The sequence below is a fragment of the Metopolophium dirhodum genome, chromosome 8 (genome assembly GCF_019925205.1).
Source record: "Metopolophium dirhodum isolate CAU chromosome 8, ASM1992520v1, whole genome shotgun sequence".
In the NCBI taxonomy this organism is placed as follows: Eukaryota; Metazoa; Arthropoda; class Insecta; order Hemiptera; family Aphididae; genus Metopolophium; species Metopolophium dirhodum.
This window is the reverse complement of record NC_083567.1, coordinates 30557649-30578396: the sequence shown is the minus strand read 5'-3', so window position 1 is coordinate 30578396 and position 20748 is coordinate 30557649. Positions and strand designations below refer to the sequence as shown.

General features: G+C 27.1%; 1 protein-coding gene across 5 annotated transcripts in view; it reads left to right on the top strand.

Annotated features, from left to right (window-relative positions):
* Positions 1 to 18833, top strand: part of LOC132949956 (ecotropic viral integration site 5 ortholog) — a 31817-nt gene extending 12984 nt beyond the window's left edge. For 3 of the 5 annotated variants that reach the window (XM_061021088.1, XM_061021087.1, XM_061021089.1), the window contains 14 exons: positions 3394 to 3692; positions 5174 to 5271; positions 12001 to 12233; positions 12317 to 12613; positions 12727 to 12845; positions 12929 to 13043; positions 13115 to 13273; positions 13615 to 13851; positions 13933 to 14106; positions 14167 to 14496; positions 14705 to 14872; positions 14942 to 15037; positions 15114 to 15215; positions 17208 to 18832. In XM_061021088.1, coding sequence (XP_060877071.1) covers positions 3508 to 3692; positions 5174 to 5271; positions 12001 to 12233; positions 12317 to 12613; positions 12727 to 12845; positions 12929 to 13043; positions 13115 to 13273; positions 13615 to 13851; positions 13933 to 14106; positions 14167 to 14496; positions 14705 to 14872; positions 14942 to 15037; positions 15114 to 15215; positions 17208 to 17348 — 2454 coding nt within the window. In that variant the 5' untranslated portion in view covers positions 3394 to 3507 and the 3' untranslated portion in view covers positions 17349 to 18832. Of the gene's footprint in view, positions 1 to 3393; positions 3693 to 5173; positions 5272 to 11796; positions 11950 to 12000; positions 12234 to 12316; positions 12614 to 12726; positions 12846 to 12928; positions 13044 to 13114; positions 13274 to 13614; positions 13852 to 13932; positions 14107 to 14166; positions 14497 to 14704; positions 14873 to 14941; positions 15038 to 15113; positions 15216 to 16701; positions 16757 to 17207 lie in introns of those variants that run through there. The other 2 variants (XM_061021090.1, XM_061021092.1) reach the window with 2 other exon arrangements.
* The last annotated feature ends 1915 nt before the right edge of the window (positions 18834 to 20748 follow it).

The window sequence follows — 20748 nt, the reverse complement described above, 5'->3', positions numbered from 1 at the left end:
ATCAATGTATTTTGTTTATGTTATAGCTTATAACTTATAAGTATTATTTCTGATAATAACTATTTCATTTATAGACAATTATTATGCAAAATTAAAACACCAAACGAAATACTAACAAATAACTTGAACAAATTATAACAGACAAAACAAATAATTATTGTTAAACTAAATACCTTTACATTTCTTGTTTCACTCAGAATCTACAATACATTAATTTGGAAGTTAAAACTCTGCAATATTCATAGAATAAATAATAAATACGTATAAGTATTAGATTTAATACCTATATTTAATTGTATAACTGTCAATAACGCTATTACACTAGGCTTACGAGTGGGATGGTAAAGATAGTATAATTGATTTCAATTCTTTTTAAAAAAATATTATGATGAGGTGTGGCCGAGTGGATATTATGCAGTCATATGTAAGAGTATTTGACCAGCTCGACCTTGACAAAGAGCTGGCTGTAGTTCATGACTACAGTTAGCTATTGCCTATTAAGTGTATTATGATGATAAATATTTGTTACTTATTATGATTCGAAAATATGTTTCTTTATATTATGTTTAAGATACTTTAAAAATAAAAAAGGTGGGCAAGTGGGTCCGCTCTGCTGTACAGTAGGTGTCGCCTAGGTCACTTTAATGGATACATTAAATTTGAATTCTGTGATTTAAAATCAATGTATGCGTAAAACGATTCTGAGCAAAAACTGCCAGATATAGGTACCTACTATATATTATACTATTATTAAGTATACTTTATACAGCTTATCTTTTAGATTTTTAGTTACAATATGAACTACCTACTTATGAGGAACCTTGCTTTAAATTTAACATTTTTTAATTTTTTAACTACCTACAAAATAATTTGTAAAATATTGTGGTTTTGATGAATTTTCTCAAAATTTAAAATTTAAATTCTTTTATAACAACTTATAAGGAACCTTGTATTATATTTACAAGTGGTTAGATACAGCGAAAATTTTTTATCAATTTTTATAGAAAAAAACCTAAAAATTGAAAATTTCTATAAATATCTACAAAAATAAAGCGTTGAAATATTTTTTAAAATAAATCCATGTAATAATATATTATAAAACTAATTTAAATATTTGGTGAAAGTTTCAAGTATCTACGGTTATTTGTTTTCGAATAACATTAAAATAAGAACATCGTACTATAATAAATTGTTAGTTTATGGATGAATGTTGACAAATTTTTACTTCAAACGATCATATAAATATATATTTAAGTTTCCTCTAAACTTTTTTTTTTGTTTAAGGTAGAAAAACTCATAAGTAAGTACCTAATATTGTATACAATTTTCAAATTTATTAGACATACAGAGACATTCTTATGAATTTCTAACTAAATATACTAAAAAGAAACTAATTAAAATTGTAATTTTCTTCCATTGAGAAATAGCTCAAAGAGAGTCAAAATATTTTGAAAACTTTATGCTCTATGGAAAATGCTAATATAAACATTCAGTGACAATTTCAAGTATCTACGGTTATTATTAGTTCTTTTTTTAGAAACCTACAATTTTGACTTCTCTAAAGTACCGACTATATCACTTTCCCACCAAAAAATAAGACACAAGAAAAAAAATTAGTAAAAAAACACATCACTGTAAAATCAATATCAATCGCTCCGCTCAGAATCTAAAATTATTCTGTGTTGGATACACCGGATAGTGCAGGGTACTTAAAAGTAATCGAAATCATAAAATTTAATATTACTAGAATCGGTTGTATATTATTTTAATAAGTGCTTCTATTTTTACTTAAAAAGAATGTATTTATATGAATTACATTTTTTTATGAACATCCAATATAGTAACCATAATATTATGTTGTATAAAACTATTAAAATTGTTTCAGTACCCCAAAAACTGTTAACCAAGCTAAAAAAAAAATCATAAATAACACATTGTAAACCTAACAGCTTTTTCAATAACTACTCCATTCCAAATTTAAAACAAATGTTGGGTCAAAAAACTTAAAAGTGTTAAGTATATCCTATTTTTTTATGTTACATAACTCCTATAAAGATTCTACAAATTCATAACGTATTTAATGGATTTTAGAATTGGCCACTATACTACTATATAGGTTCGTATCTTATTTATATTCTTTTTATGAACATATTTTTAAACATTTTTTGTGATTTTAGGTATAAAAAACATTATAAAATGAAATGCTTTTAAGATTCGATCACATTATGAATCAGATCTGAATTTATGTCCGTAATGTACTTTATCTCATAATACCTATACATCTTGAAACTACATATCTCACAACATTTCATAAATCTAAAATGAATCAGTTTTTCTTAAAAATTGAAACTAATTATACAATAATATGTATTATTATAATAGGTATGTACCTACTGTTTAATTTCCTAGATATAGCTACCATAGTATAGTATTAACACGCAGCCGAAGAAAATTGTCAACTAAAATAAGCACCCCCCTGTCACTATATGTTGTAAAAAAATATGTAACTTCTGTAGTTCTGTACATCGTAATTATTTATGGTAAACATTCTTGCAGGTAATTATTGCCTTGCAGGCGTTATTCATGTTATTTTATCGATTAAAAGTATAAAATAAAATACAAAGTATATTATAAGTAATGATTAATATTAATTAATTTAAGTAGGTATTTATATATGTCAATTATTATCCTTCGAATTTTTATATTTTTTTCTTAAAATTAGTTTTTTTTTTCATACCTATGTTTTATGTTTTGTTTATTAATTGTTTGTATCCCATTTATATTTGAAATTATAAACGGTTAGGTATGGTATTAATTTTGTTCAATAGAAAAATTATTATTGAAATAATTAATTAAGATCGTTTACTGTTAAGAAATCCTTGTTTATAATACTGTTCATGAACAATGATAACTATAAGACATTATTAGTGTATAAGCATATATTTTCTATTTTAATAATATTTATATACCGGCAGGCAGCAAGGTTGACAAAAATTATTGCTTACAAAAGTGTTAGGTACGCGTCGACCCTATATAATATACTGTATTATAGTTTATATGTATTATTCATCATCGGTCTACTTAATCAAACTACAAAGGTATAAGCGTAGCTGTTACACATTTATGAGAAATATTTAAATACGCATTTATTACCTATATTATTATTTACTCAATTTTCACTCCTTGGACACTGGGGGGAGCATATGATTTATTTAACTTTGAGAGATTGCACAAAGCACACATGCTGACTAGTGACTAGGTATTATCGATACTTTAAACCCGAGTCACAAATGTGTTGTTAGTCCGATATCGCGTGTTCATGTATCAATATAATGCGTACTAATTTTACTATTACTTATTATTTAGTAATAAATTGATCTTCTGTCGTTATAGATTTCAACCGATCGTAATGATAATGTCTTCCACCCATCCAATCACCGGAAATCCGGTTGATCACATCATCCGACGGCATCCCGAAGTCTTGGCCTCACGGCCTGGACGACTGAGATGAGCCCACCAGTTAATTCAGCTGATATGTTGGTATCGTCACAGACGGCCACAGAATTTATAAGCAACAACAATAACAACAACAACAACAACAACAACGACGACGACGACGACGATCCTTGTGAAAAACCGGCACTAACCACCGAAGAACTGGCGCTGTTAGCGAAACTCGAGGAGGCCAATCGGTAAGTTCTTACTTATAAATATTAATTATGAGGTACTACTATACTAGATGTAAGTTAGGTCATCAAACTTATATAGGTGTAATAAGTATATATTATAATATATCATAAAGTCATCATAGAACCTCACTTATCATAAACACTTACCAATTTCCAAGTCGAAGTTTAAAAATGTATCAGATTTAAGTTATTGTCTATTGACGAATTGTCACTAGCTTAGCACACCTTTTTATCAACAAATTAAACAAATTATTTGTTTAATAACAACATGATTATAATTTACAATATATTATACTATTATTGAACAATAATATTAGAATATTATCAATTATCGTTGACCTGAGTCTCTTTAATACTTTACTGGATACATCTATATATATATATGTTTATATAAAATTTTATTTGTTATTTAATAACATAAGCATAATAAAATAATATAGACAGAATAATTATTATACGCCATAACATGTAAAAAACTCGTTATCAAACTATTCAAACTATATTTTTGTTTAAGACGTTTAATTTTTTTTTTTTTTTTTTAATTGATCATTTAAGCCCGGCAACTATGGCCATTAGCTGTTTGTTTGTTTATTTGTAGGGGAGGATACTGTTGGTTAGTAAACACGTGTGTGTAGTTTTTGTTAGATTTTCAAGTGGGCACCCGTAGGTATCTGCCATGCCCGGGTGGGGGATGGCAGCACTTGTTCTCCGGACACCGTGACTTGTCCGAAGAAAAATGCCGCCCATGGCCAAGGAATCGAACTCGGGTCGACTGCTGTTAGTCCACTCGGCCACTCCGTCCCCCTTAATTTTTTTCTTATTTTTCATGGCAGCAAAATAAAATGATATTTCATAATACTCTAAAGCAGACATTTTCGGAAATATCGACGTATAAATATATAATATGTGTATATTATATTATACGTATATATATAAACATCAAATATTAAACATACTTATAAGCATTTTTAAACTAGTTATACAATTTAGATAAGAGATGTGAAACGACAGGAAATACCCCTAGGAATATAGTGCTGCACTACTTTGCTCATCTAAACTATAAATGCTTATATTAGTTATATAATAAATAAATAATAAAGTATGAATATTCTTTGTTGCATAAATCATTCTATAACTACATATTGGTACATCCAAAATTAAATATTAATATTTATCGGGCTATATGGTATATATGATCAAATATGTGAATTAACGTGTTATTATTATTTACAATATTTTGAACTCTAGTAATGATAATATTATATCGCGATAAGCTTTTATTTTTCCTAATATATTTATATCACTATAAACTGTTGTGTGTTGATACCGAACCCACAGAATATCTTAGAATCACCTAATAACGTATCATTTTATATTACGAATAGTTTAAAATACAAATTTTATATAAAAAAAAATTAACTGTCAAGTAATCAATATTGTTTAAAAAATAAATTGCGTAAAATGACAATTTTTTACGTCCCTAGGCTCATCGAGTCGGATTCAAAATCGCTCAATTCCATATCTAACAATAGCACACATTCCAGAAAAAGCTCCGATGCGTCACAAATCTCACTCGTGTCTGGTAAGTACAAATCATTGTGTTAATGCATTAAATTTTACACTAATTCTGAGTTAGGTTATGATAAAATCACAATAGTTACTCGCGTACGTTACACCGTTCCGTTGCAAACCGAATAGCGTGACTGTAAAACGGCTTCAGAATCCAAATTCACATGATGGTTTAAACTGACTATTTTACGCTCGTAAATATAAGTAACGATAATTTAATAATAATAATTTTAGAGAACATATAATTTAACATTTAAGAATGTTTTGCTTGTGTGTTTAGAAGAAATACGTTCAAGTAATAATGTTAAGAAAACTAAATTATTTTTCAAGTTATATACAAGTTTAGGTATTGAGGTAATAATATACTAGGTAAAAGTACTGTACTAGGTAATCATAATTTGTTTTACATTTTTGCTCGTATCTTCAACTTTATGAGTTGATAAATTATATTATTTGTTAATAAACATCAGAAAGTACCTTTTTTTAAAACTATCAAATCGTTTAATAATTTGTATCTTACGTTACATAAATATATTTAGATACCTTCAGGTCCCTTCTGTAATCAATCATATTCGGAAATACATCATAAAAAAGGTGGGTAAATGGATGTCGCTCTGCTGTACAGTAGGTTACAAGTGGGTCACTGTAATAGTGTAATGGATGGTGTTAAATTTGAATTCAATGATATAATATAATTGTATAAGAAAAACGATTCTGAGCGAAAACAGTCAGACAGCCTATGATATTACCAAGTATATTTGATGATATTATTGTGAATAAAGTAATTTATGTATAACCTATTTACGTGGAGCCTTGTTTTAAATTTTCAATCCTTAGCCAAAAAAGGTTAAACATTTTATACATTTTTAACCACAAAATAATTAATAAATTATAAATTTGATAAATGTTGTCAACATTTGAACTTTAAATGCTTATAAAAAAAAATTGTGCCTATGTATTTTTAATATTTTTCAACTGCTATTAGAACGATATATCAGGAGCCTTATTTTAAATTTTCACGCTTTTTTACCCAACAAATAAAAATTTATTGATATTTATAGAAAAAAAACTAAAAAAATTGAAAACTGACAATGTCCGTAAACAGCTCAAAAAGAGTTAAAATATTTTATGGTGTATAGAAAATGCTAATATAAACATTCAGTGAAATTTTCAAGTATCTACAGTCATTCGTTTTTTAATTACAATAAAATAAGAAAATTGTTACATGAGAAATCGAGTGAATATCAAATGTTGTAAAAATATAAATTTCAGACTCTCAAAAATTTTATTTAAGTTTCTTGTAGACATTTTTTTTTTTTGATAAAGGTAGACAAACTTATGAGTAATCTTATATTACATTTTCAAATCTTAGATTTAAAAAAAAAAATTTTTATGAATTCTCAACTCAATAATTTGCTGATTTTTGTGATTTTTCCGTATTTTGTCAAAATTTAAACTTTAAATGCTTATAAATAAAAACTGTGACAAAGGATTTTTAATTTTTTTCATCTGCCTTTCAAACAATAACCTAGGAGCCTTCTATTAAATTTTCAAGCTTTTTTACTCAACAGATAAAATTGTATTGATATTTATAGAGAAAAAAAATGGAAATTGACAAAGTCCGTAAACAGCTCAAAATAAGTCAAAATATTTGGGTAATGTTATGGTGTATAGGAAATGCAATTATAAACATTCAGTCTAAATTTCATGTCCCTACGGTCATTTGTTTTAGAGTTACACCAAAAACCAAAATCGATTTTCTCGAAAATAGATTTAGCGTAAAAATCCCCGTTTTTCCTTAATTTTTCTTTTGTTTTTCACGTCGCTTTTGAAAACTACTGGGAAATTTTTACTTTTGACCCCCCCAAAGTACCAACTAGATTCACTTTCCTATCAGAAAAGTTCCTGTTGAAGAAAATCCAAGCACTTTTACTGTCCTAAAAGGTGATGACAGACACACAAAAAAAAAATAAAAAAAAAAAAAAAACACACATCACTGTAAAATCAATACATTCATCGCTTCGCTCAGAATCTAAAACTATTTAAACATTAATCAATGGTTTTAATAAGGTAGTATTGCATATACATTTTATTAATTTTGTATAAGTAGGTGGTACCTACTTATTTTAAAATTAAAGTTTTTTACCAATACATATCGAATTGATCTGGATCATTAATTTAGAAAAATAACTAATTTAATGCACCAACTACTTAATTATTTAATTTAAGTTAAATATTAACCTTAAAAAAGTTTACAACCAATTTGACTAATTAACAAACTTAAAAAAATGTATTTTATTACCAGAATAAGTTAAATGACAATAATTGTATTGACAGACGACAATAATAGAAAAAATAAAATAAAATGTAATAAATATAATGGCTGACAAATGCTATTGCACTTCAATTTATAATGCTGATCTGTCATAAACAGAAGAACAGATTACATAATGCGTTATTCACAGTTATTAGGTTATTAATTTTTTTTGTATATATACCGTATTAATAATTTAAAACACTAGTGACATTTGTGTTATCACAATATCACCTATATATAGGGAAAATGAATGTTTTAAAACCGTCATATTATGTGGTTTTTTAATTTTATATAATAAAAATAAAAATTATACTTTCTGCTATGAATATGTTCATCTATTCAATTTCAGAATATTAAAATAACCATAATTTGACAGCAATTTCGAGTAATCTACTATGGGTAGGTGTATTGTTAGCTTGTAAGTACCTTAAATATGATATAATAAACTAATATAAATTAATGTAATATGATCATTTTATTATTATTATTAAATAATAATCTCTATATAATATAAAAATGAATGTTTGTCCGTTTGTCTGTGTGTCCTTTATGCATTCCCAAAGGACCGATTTTGATGAAATTGTTTGTGTGGTTGAGTGGCTCTCGGGATGATTTAGATTCACAATTGGACCAGGTAAGTCCAACCCGGGGAGATGCTCAAACGGGGATTTTGAGATTTACGGTGGAAATTGTTGCTTATAATTGGTTGCTATTGGTTATAGGAAAAATAAATAGTAGAAATTAGTATTTATTATTTTATTCATAAAATTCCAATCCGCCATTGGTTAATCGGGCGGATCAGGTGCAAGCATGTACCTATCAAATCGAATTTTCAAACATTGCCTACTTGATATGCTGTCGCCCATTTTCCGTGATCCGACGTAGTAGGATTGCCTACCAGAAAGGCTGAGTTGCACTCAAAAGAAGTTGAACAAACACAATTTTTCAAAAGTTGTAATTTTTACCGGTAACGAAATGCGCGGGGTAAGCTAGTTATAATATAAACCTATACTACTTGCAGATGATAAAAACGTAGATGCATCGTGATCTATCAGCTATCCTTCACCGGTAATCTTTGGCTTAAATGGAATAATGACAGTGATTGTAAACAAATTATAACATAGTAATTATTGGAAATTAATTTACTCTGATTAATAACTCTTCACGATTTATATAATCAATCCAATTAATTTAGTATAATTATATGTACACAAATATACTATCTATGATTGCATTTTTATTTTCATTTCATAAATTATGTATTTGAAATATACTGTAAAAATTAAATAATTAATATAATTCATAATTTATGATTTTATTAAAACGTATTACGGTTATTTGACAGCCGTTTCCAAAGAACACCATATACGTTCAAATCAGTCCAGCACAATTGGACATTTTTACCCATTCGGTATTCAAAATCCACAATCAATGTTTGGCTACTCGATATCTCTAAAATGATACCATATTCGGGCATTGAAATAAAAGAAGTATATATTTAATATTTATATATACATAAATAAATATATTATATTATAATTTATTGGTATTAATAATATTTATCTTATATTAAAATGTGTTACGTAAAATATGTTGTATCATAATCAATCAAATATAACAATTAATGATAATTACAAAAATGTTTGGAAGTACCTACAGATGAATTTTCGATATTGTCTGTGATATTGCACTTTATCGCAGTGACTCAGTCCACTATAATTATCGTAGTAAGTCCCGATTCACAGACACGCCCACGCGTGTTCGGTGGCGTTTTTCCACTTATGCTTTGTTAGATGTCGACAAGACACGCTTACGGCTTTTTTAGTTTGGTTTCTTCATTCATGTTCGTAATATATTATGATTTCCAACTTATAAACTAAGGTATAAATAACATAAAAAAGGTGTATACCTACTTTACGTACATAAAAACCAACATAATATATTTATATATGTATATCTATGTTTATGTATTTATATTGTTGTAACTTGTAAAGTTGTAACCACGTTAAAATATTATCTGTTGACTTAATAATAGCTTTTTAGATTACACCTCCGCCATAAGAATAGCAAACATTTATTTGTATCTAAGTATCAAATAAAAAAAGGTGGGCAAGTGGGTGTCGCTCTGCTGTACAGTAGGTTACAAGTGGGTCACTGTAATGTATGGTGTTAAATTTGAATTCAATGATATGATATCACTGTATACCTAATAAAAATGATTCTGAGCGAAGACGGTCAGTCAGCCTATGATATTACTAAGTATATTTGATAATATTATTGTGAATAAAGTAATTTATATATTATAACCTATTTACGTGGAACCTTGTTTTAAATGTTCAATCATTAGCTATAAAAGCTGAACATTTTATAAATTTTTAACTACAAAAAAATTATTAAATTAAAAATTTGATAAATGTTGTCAACATTCGAACATTAAATGCTTATAAAAAAAATGTATTTTTAATATTGTTCATCTGCTATTGTAACAATATGTCAGGAGCCTTGTATTAAATTTTACGCTTTTTGGCTTAACAAATACAATTTTATTGATATTTATAAAAAATAAAACTAAAAAAAATTGAAATTTGAAAATGTCTGTAAGCAGTTCAAACCGAGTCAAAATATTTTCAAAACTCTATGGTATATAGAAAATGATAATATAAACATTCAGTGAAATTTTTATGTATTTACAGTTATTCGTTTTAGAATTACAACAAAATAGCTGCATATGAGAAATCAAGTGAATATCCAATGTTGTAAAAATATGAAATTCAAACGCTCATAAATATTTAATTTGAGTTTCTTGTAGACATTTTTTTTTTTGATAAAGGTAGACAAACTTATGAAAAATCTTGTATTACATTTTCAAATCTTAGATTTAAAAAGAAAAATTTTTATGAATTTATAACTCAAAATAATTTGCATATTTTCGTCATTTGTACGTATTTTGTCAAGAGTATATTCAAACTAATTAATATAAAAAAAAAAAATTAAAATTGTATTTAAAATTTTTTAGATTTATTGAATCACCTGTTGTCCTGTTATTTGAAAAACGATCGCGTGTCACGCTGTTCTCATCCCTGACCTCTACCAATGTTTACGAAATATATTAGTATACCTCTATAATAGCTCTATACCCTTTTTAGTATAGTGTCCGTCACCTCCTAATTACGTAACCAAGAAGTTGTGTTTAATTTTAATTTAGTCTGTGGTCTGTAAATATAGGTAAAAAAAAAGAACACCGGGGAACTCGTTCTGCTGGTTTCGATAATACCATTGGATGTGTTAAATTTGAATTAAATGAAAAATTATTGTATACGAAATTTATTCTGAGCAAAGAAGATCCGTTTCTAAGGATAGTGTACCTTACATTATATTTATATTATTAATAGTATTTTCTTAATTCGGTGGGTTTGTCAAATTATTGCCAGAAATATCGCATAATATAATTTATAAGTGAATACTGACGTAAAATGGTGTGGTAATAGGTTCGTGGTAAAATAGCTTAAATACGCATAAATTATTTTAAAATGTTTAATGTCTACAGAAAACTATAATATAAGCAATATTGATTGGGGATATTTCTACGATTCATATTTTTTGAAAAAATAACTAAAATTGTTATTTCACGTTTTAATATCAAATATCGACTATAGTATAGTATTATATAGACTAGATGGTAAGACGAGTTTCAATTTGAACAGAAGACCTATATGTCAGACTCAATCGAACGTTGGGGAAACGTTGAAGAAGGTATCAATTGTTTTACTTCTAAAGAAAAAGTTATTTTGTCTACTATACGGTAAATTTGGTGAATTGTAGAATGTTTGCTACGTAAACCAAATTGCGAGTCTGGTACAAGACTTTTTACGTTTAGTTCTTTAGTTTAAAGTGTTTAAACTTTTAAAAAAATTTTGTTTAAAATAAGTGTTCTTTATATTAACTTATAGATAGCATTTTATATAGTGTTTATTAATGTCGTCTAAATTATATTAACATTAATTATTTAATTATTGTTATTCTACTAATTTTATTTATCTCTATTATTCATTCAACACATAAAACCAATTATATATATAGTCCATATTATAACCTATTATTTTCAATGCTGACATTAATTTTCATCTATCGCATCTTATTATTTTTTTTTATTTTAATGGGATCGGAATACTAAAAACAAATCTTTAACACTAAGTTACTCAATACAATATATCAGTCGTTACTCGTTAGTAGTTTTTCAACGGTTTAACGCGATAAATCTATGTAAAAACAATAATATGGCACCTCGCGAACGATCGAAGTTGTGCAGTCGAAAAAAGTATTTTAGAAATAGTATTTCTATTTACATTCGTGTTCAATCCCGAAGAATTCGAGGTCTGTTTTTAATCAAAATTTACGTAATTTAATAATATTTTTCCTATTTAGGTACAGGCTCAAGTCAAGATGGTGAGGAAGATGTATGGGGTCTTTGGGGACAAGTCGTTAATGACTGGGATAATTACAACAAGAAAAAAAACGCATACCTCAAAGAATTAGTTAGAAAAGGAGTGCCACACCATTTCCGAGGAATCGTGTGGCAATTGTTATGTGGCGCTAATGATTCACCAATCAGAAAACAATACCCAGAATACATCAAAGCCACATCAGCGTGTGAAAAAGTAATCATTCGGTTTATTTAGATTACATTTTATTTATTTAAGTTAAGTTAAAACAATCGACTAACCATAATATTATGTTTTAGGTAATCAGGAGGGACATTGCACGTACCTATCCTGAACACGATTTCTTCAAAGAAAAAGATGGACTTGGGCAAGAAAGCCTGTTCAACGTCATGAAAGCTTATTCGTTACATGATCGTGAGGTGGGCTACTGCCAAGGTTCAGGATTTATAGTTGGGTTATTATTAATGCAAATGCCTGAGGAAGAAGCATTTGCTGTTTTTGTAAAGATAATGCAAGACTATAAAATGCGAGACATGTTCAAACCAACCATGGCTGAACTTGGTCTGTGCATGTATCAATTAGAAAATTTGGTCCAGGTATTATATATTTTTTAAATAAAGAACAATCATAAAAAAATGTATACATTAATAAGTGTGTATGTTGCTAGTATTTATGCTTATAAATTAGTATACTTTTAATTTTTTTACAGGATCACATTCCAGAACTTTTTGTACATTTCCAATCACAAAGCTTCCATACTAGTATGTACGCAAGTAGTTGGTTTCTGACATTATTCACCACTGCACTTGCATTACCTACTGCTTGCAGGTATCTAATTTGTTGAATAGATTTAAACACAATGTTATAGATGTACAATATTGTAATTTTTGCTTATAAAAAAAAATTTCTAGGATTATTGATGTTTTTTTATCCGAAGGAATAGAAATAATATTTAAGGTGGCCTTAGCATTGCTTCAATTAGGTAAAGATGATCTCTTGTGTTTAGATATGGAAGGAATGCTTAGAGTGAGTAACTTGTACTATATAATTTATAATAACTATAATAAATTCTGTTCAATATATTTTCTTTTTTTTAGTTTTTCCAGAAAGAATTACCTTCCCGTGCTAATTCTGATGCTGATGGTCTGATGGCACAAGCTCTTATCATTAAATATAATGTTAAACGCATGAAAAAATTAGAAAAAGAATATACAGCCTTTAAGAGTAAAGAACAGGAAGAAATGGTTGAACTCAAGGTGCCCAGATTAATATGTAGAATTTTGTTAAGACTTCACATGCCTTGTAAAGTTTGCACACGCTAGCTTACAAATATACTATTAAAATTGTAAAATTTTAGAAAAAGAAACAAATCCATTTATTTAAAATATCCCTGTGATTTCAACTATGTATACTTTAAAACTGTAACTTAATTTATTATCTAAATATAAAATTTATTGTATTGTTTTTAATTTTAGTAATGTTTATACTACTTCCTTGCTGCTCTATCGCTTGCATTTATTTAAAAAAAAAAAATTGTCTGTTTATTAATGATATTATTTAAATAATTATTTATTTACTAAATTTGTTCCCATAATAGAAACTTCGAACTGAAAATCGCTTGCTAAGACAAAAAGTTGAACTTCTTGAAGCTGAGTCTAGTGAACTTGCCGGTCTGTTAGTAAGGGGCCAAGTATCCCGTGCTGAAGAAGAAGAAACAACATTTATTGTACAACGAGAATTAACAGCTCTAAGACATACACATTTAGAGACAACTCATGCTCTAGAAAATGCTTTGGACGAAATTAAACAAATGTCTTTTTTGATAACAGAAAACGTAAGTTGATATTTTTTAATAGACATTTTTTAATAGACATTTTTTTTAATTCAGTTGTAAATTAATTCAATTATTCTTCAGCACAACTCTTGTCAATCATCTCTGGATGAGCTTTCAATAAAACAAGAACAATTATCACTTAAAGAAGAAATGATCAGTGATCTTCAAGAAGAATTGGTCAAAGTTAGATTAAGAGATGCTGAAAACGAGGCTGCAATACGTGATCTTAAGGATAAAATCGGGGAGTTAGAACATGTAAGTACACTAATACAATTTCCGTGTGTGAAACTGAAATTCCAATCAAATATTTTATAGGACAAGAAAACTCTTCGAGAATCAGTTGTGGACAATTCAGTTGCACATCTTCAAGAAGAATTGATTGCTGTAAAATTGAGAGAAGCGGAAGCCAACCTATCTTTAAAAGATCTCAGACAACGAGTTAATGAAATCAACTCGCAATGGCAAAGGCATTTGCAAGATAAAAAAAGGATCGACCCACCGCCTGCACCCGATTCAACACCCAAAAAAATTGGTAACCTATTAAACTGGAACAATGCAGAAACTCAGCGGCTTGAAGAAGAACTTATGACTTCTAAACTTAGAGAAATGGAAACTTTGGCTGAACTTAAAGAACTTAGATTAAAAGTATGTATTTGTTTCATTATGAAATTTGATAATAAATATTATTGTATTATAGACAATTGATTTTATTCCAGATATAAATATTATTTTTAACAAAATTATATGTACCTATACAATAATTTGAAAAAAATTTTGAATTTTAATTCATAACTATATAAATAGACTGGATGGTTTATTATAATTACAAATTGTAATAATTTTAATTATTAAGGTCATGGAACTGGAGACACAAGTTCAAGTCAGCGGAAATCAATTGAGAAGGCAAGACGATGACAATAAAGCTGTACGTGAACAGTTAGAATTGGCTGAAACCAAACAAAGAGACATAGTAGCAAAACTCAGGGAACAACAGAATAAGTATACTGACTTAGAATCCAAAGTATGTTATACATAAAAAATTTTTTTAATCATTCCATACGTTCATATAAATTTAATTAACTTTTTATAGATGAAACATGACATGATTTCTTCAAGGATACGAGAAGCTGAGCATGCTCAAATGGTAGCAGAATTAAACCAAAAGATATCAAGATTAGAAGTTAAAGTTAGTGCAAATATTTGATTGATATAGAACTTTAAAACGTTATGTACATTAATAAACTATTATTCTTATATTTTAGAATGAAGAAATGGTAACTGAAGGTGAACTTCGAAATAACTCATTAGATGACAGTGATAAAGTTAAAGAACTTCAAGATAAGGTTGCTGATCTCAAAGCAGAAGTAAGTAATAGATAAAATCAATATAAAACACTATTTATAACAAACTCATGTGCTTCTTTAACATGCTATAAATGTATAAAACAGTACATTAATCTACTGGTGTTTAAATGTTTATTATTTACTAACAATACTTACAATATCATGTTTTAAGAGGTCGTTTTATCTGTTTGGTGGATGGGTAACATAGAAAATTAACCTGTTTTGAAATTTAAAATTGTGAACATCATATTTTGTGTTTACTTATTGGCCTTTTATAGTTTTAATAATATTTAATTAACACATAGATTGTTGTGTGCTGCTCTGCCAGCAATCCAGATATTAAGTTTTATGGTGACGTGATCAAATCAATTTAGACAATTTCCACGAGTTGAATAGAATAGTTTATTGATTAAAAACACAAGCTCAAATGTGATAGTTTATAGTACAATAGTCGTGTGGCATTAAAGTGCTCAGGACTCAACGGCTAGGACATATCTGAATATGCTGTACTAGCACTCCCTTATGTATGGTACCCCCGTACCCATTTTCCTAGACCAGCGGTCAAACAATTTGTCCAATATTTTCATTACTGTTTTTTTAGGTGAATGTTTTTCATAAATTTGAATACCTACATCATAATTTTCAATATGAGTGGCACTTTAATTAACATTGGATAGATCATCCCAGAATTACAAAAGCAATAATTATAAAATCTTTATGATAAACAACTTTTTAGTAAAATTCTTAGTAATTAATATAATTGTAATTCAATTATATTTTACAATAACATGTTGTTTTTGGAAAAACCTTGGGGTGTTTATATACTAGCGTTTATTGTAAAATAGACATATTTTTAATAAGTTCTGGGATTCCATGAATACATAATAATATGATTTAGTAAATGATAAAAAGTTTTATAGCACTTACCTATCTTTGTTTGAAATTAAAATATTAAAAATACCAACAAGAAATTCTTGAGAATATAAAAAGTTTAAATAGTTTATTATAATGTGAACATTTTATTTTCTTAAGATTCTATTTTTCATGTTTCATCAATATTTTTTATAAGAACATTGTTTTCAAAACAAAGATGCAGTGATGCAAAAAAAGGGGTTTTGGGGGGGTCTAGATACTCCATTTAAACAGTATTTATATAATACTTTGTGAAATGTGTAAAAAAAAAAATTGGGGTATCCTACTAGCGGATACCCCCCTTGAAAAAATCCTATTTGTGCTACTGCAAAAATGAACCATTATTAAATGTTTTAAAAGAAAACCATCATTTGATTTGTTAAAAAAATACCTAGATTATAAAGTATTATTAAAGTATGATTATATTCAAATTTACCCTTAAATTATAAGATACAGAATAAAACCAATTTATAATAAAATAATAAAATTATTGCATAAGATAATATTATTTTTACTGTCATTGCTTGTTTAATTAATAACACCACTAAACAGCACGCTTATATTAACCAAAAAAAAAAAAAAAAATGGTTTCTAGCTGCTCTCACCGACCACACCAGACGTTGAACCATGGAAATGGTTAGGCTGACACAGTGAGTTTGCACGATTTTATTTATACATTAACATCTCACTTTCATTAATTTGCTTCTATTCTTAAATTAAATGGGTATGTGTGTGTAATATATTTTGTTTAATATATTAAGTTATTTAATTTTTAATGAACCACTTATAATATCAAATGTTTTTTTTTTCTTTTTACGAGAACTGAAATACTGATAATGCTTTAACATTTTGTATTTCAAACTATTAAGTCATTTTACAATTCGGTTTGAAATCATAACTTCATATCTTCAATTAACTTTTGATTTTCTAACGCCGTTAGAAAACTAAAAGTGACTAACCTTGACGCTAACATAAAAATTAAAAATCTTGTACAAGTATGAATACATTTTATGTGGCTCATTTTAGACAAATCACTTCATATATAAATAAAGGATTATTAAAAACCTATTAATGTATCAACTAACAATATCATGTACTTAGGTAATGCGACTCGAAGCATGGAAACAACGTTGGGTGAACAACGGCAACACAATCGGCAAGACTGAGAGGTCAGCATCAGTAGATACAACTGAGAGTGAAATGGATGACTCGGCAGATCTGCACTTGCGGTTATCTAGTTGAAACTATTTCCTATAATTTGTCCCTAATTACAATGTTATATTTTTGACAAAAAAAAACCCAAGTATATTCTTTTTTTTAATTGTTTGATATTTTGTTTCCATTGAAATAATGTTTAAATAAATCTTTTATTTTGTTTTAATGGCCAAACATATTGCCGTCCTTATTATTATATTTTTTAGATTTTGATTTCAAATATTTATTATTTGTTTACTTTTTAAATATTTATTTTAAATTTATTATTTCTAAATTTTATTTTTATTTTAGTTACCGATTTTTTGTACTTATTTTAATTTTTTTTTTTCAAATTTAATGAATCGTTAATCTTAATTATTTGAAAATCTAATATCGCACAATCTTAAGCGCACAAATTTTTTTAAAGCGCTACATTTTTAATGCATGTTTGTATTCATAAATTATTAAGCGTAACAAACCACTATAAAATCAAATTTAAAAACTTATACAGTTGAATAATTACTGAAGCACAAAACAATAAGTAATTTTATATTATCTAAGAAACTACAAAATACATTATCTTACATCATAATATTAATTTTGTTTGTCTTTTCAAATATATTTTAAGAATGATTAACGATTCAATATCAACTTTTACTGATTAAAAATCCTATTAGAAAACTTTATTATAATATTGTGATCATAATAATATGTAACACTATAATGGGTTGCATAAATAATAATTTTTTAAACATTTAACAAATCGTTTATGGTTTTTTGAACTTTAAATATTGACCAATGACTGGTTCATTACATTTTAAAAATCTGTTTGGTTTATCAAATTGTTATGCAATCCAGAATAAATGATTAATATTATTTGTACTATACATTTTCAATAATTGAAAATTAGAAAATTTAATTTATAATTTAGTGTGTAATCGTGTAAGCACTTGAATAGCATTGTATCTATATTCATTATGTTTAATTTATTTAAAAAAAAATTAAATGTTGTTCTGGCTGACCTCAGACATTTCCTTTTAAAAATTGGGGACATATTTTAAGCAATAATAATTATAATTATCATTCTTAATAATAATTAATTAACATTTTTTTTTTAAATATAATATTTATACTTGTGACTATTATAAACAATTATATTATTATTTTCCACCAATATAAACATATTTGATATATTTATCAATATTAATAATCATTAATCACATAATATGATTGTGTATTTATGAATTCAAAATAAGTTTTTCATGTATACACAATGTTTATGTTGTTTTGAGACTATATTATGTATATTGTATGTCCTACATAATAACCTAAACTTATTAAAATGAGTGATAAATGTAGGAATAGCATCAATTGATTCTTTTATCAATATTTATTTAGTTGGTACTTGTATTATGTAGCTGTGAACGAAATGTTTTTATGTATTCGTAACTTTGTTTACTTTGTTATAAATATAATATTTATAATCAGCAGCAATGAAACTGGCTCATTTGAAATACAATCTATAATTGAAATTATAAAAAAAAATTGCTTAGTATTGTTTCCTAAATTATTTGATTCCATATTTTCATATACAGTGGATTCCGCTTAATGTGGACAGGGACCAGACCATTTTTCCCATATTACGCCGCTCCCCATATTAATCAGTCCCCACATTAGGCGGAATCCACTGTATATATATATATATATATATATACCACACATAGTGCATACTCATAAAATAATCTAATGTCTTACGATCATCCTAAGTTTTTTTTAATATTAAAAATCATTACCAAGTGGCTTTTTTTTTATCAAATCCTCATGTTTTTTCTATTCATAGGAAATATGCTCATTGTGTCATTGTGTCTACTGATATAGATTGTATATAACATATTTAAAATAAAAATGTAATTCTAACTGAAGAATTCATGAAGAAAATTTATTTCTGCTTCAGTTAGAAGGACAATTTTTCTATTGCCATAAAGCAGTATTGAGCAACTGTTCTGTTAATAATTCCAAATGAATTAAATCTAAATTGAACTATTTGTGTGGACTCGCCCTGCTATATTAGTGCGAGTAATATTATATAGGTAGATATTTTATTTGAAATATAGGCGACTATATTTCTGATAAAAAAAATATTCTTATTATTAGCCTTCAAATAATTAAATACTTAATGTTATATGTTTTCATTGTTTACATTTTAGTGTATGTATCGACGCATCGTGTCTTATTTTTTACTAGCTGATCCTGTACGGCATTGTCCATGAAAAATTTAATGCCTATGGATTTACTGCTTCTCAAGCTCAGTTAAATGTAATTTGCGTAGAATTTTAACTCAGTTATTTGGGATGTTTTGACCAAATATAAAATACAGGTCTAAAATTATATCCAATCATATTAATAACTATTTTATTTTCTGTAAGCAATGGCAACGCTATACAAACAAACTATATTCGTTATTCATAATCCTACAAAATGAGGGACTTCTCTTTAAAATGCAAAATTTTTAAAATTTAATTCAAAGTGCACATCCTTGGGTGTAGGATTACCTATAATAATATATTATATTGATACTGATTTTCAGAACCATTGGTGCGATAGACTTGGCTGTGGGTTGCTTACACACACACACATTGACTCTTATCAATATAGATTGACAGGTTTTTTATCTCAATTATGGCACATGGCACAAAGAATCATCATAAGAGACTGATGATGAATTGTATAAAAAATGAATAATTTAATGGTTCATTAAAATTGAATTGATTAATAAATCATGTTTAAGAAACAATTAGACCATTTATTTACAACATTATATCATTATTATATCCTAACATTTCGGTCGGGAGTAGTATTAAATGCTGAGCTTGGGACTTACCTCGTGCATACATATGAAAAATCAATAATTCAATAATAATTCTCATTTTCTTTTAATAATCTTATTATTATTTCCTGGAAAATATTCAATATAGTCTGTATTGACTATATCTTCTATTTGTGTCTATAATATATCCGATAAGTGTAAATTTTTTGATTTATTACATAATATTACGAATTAATACCTATAATATGGCTATATCAAAACCGATGTATGAAACCTTTTGAGCTTTTTTATTCCCCGAAAACACACATAGGCGATTGTAAACCCAATTACTACCTTGTATGTACCTACTACTCGATAAAGTAAGTAGGTACTAAAATAATTATATCATTAACATACTAAATAATAAACAATATTTTTCAATGATTTTTAGTTTTCTGCTGAATTATGAGTAAAAGTGTTACAAAGAGACCAAAACAATAAACGGCAGATCCGCTGTTTAATGCTGTTTTACGATAATACATTAAAGGTCTACTCAAAGTAAAAAGCACAGACGAAAAATGCTTTACAATTATTACCTAGTTAGGTACAAATTCAAACCTCAAGCGATAATAACAATGAATA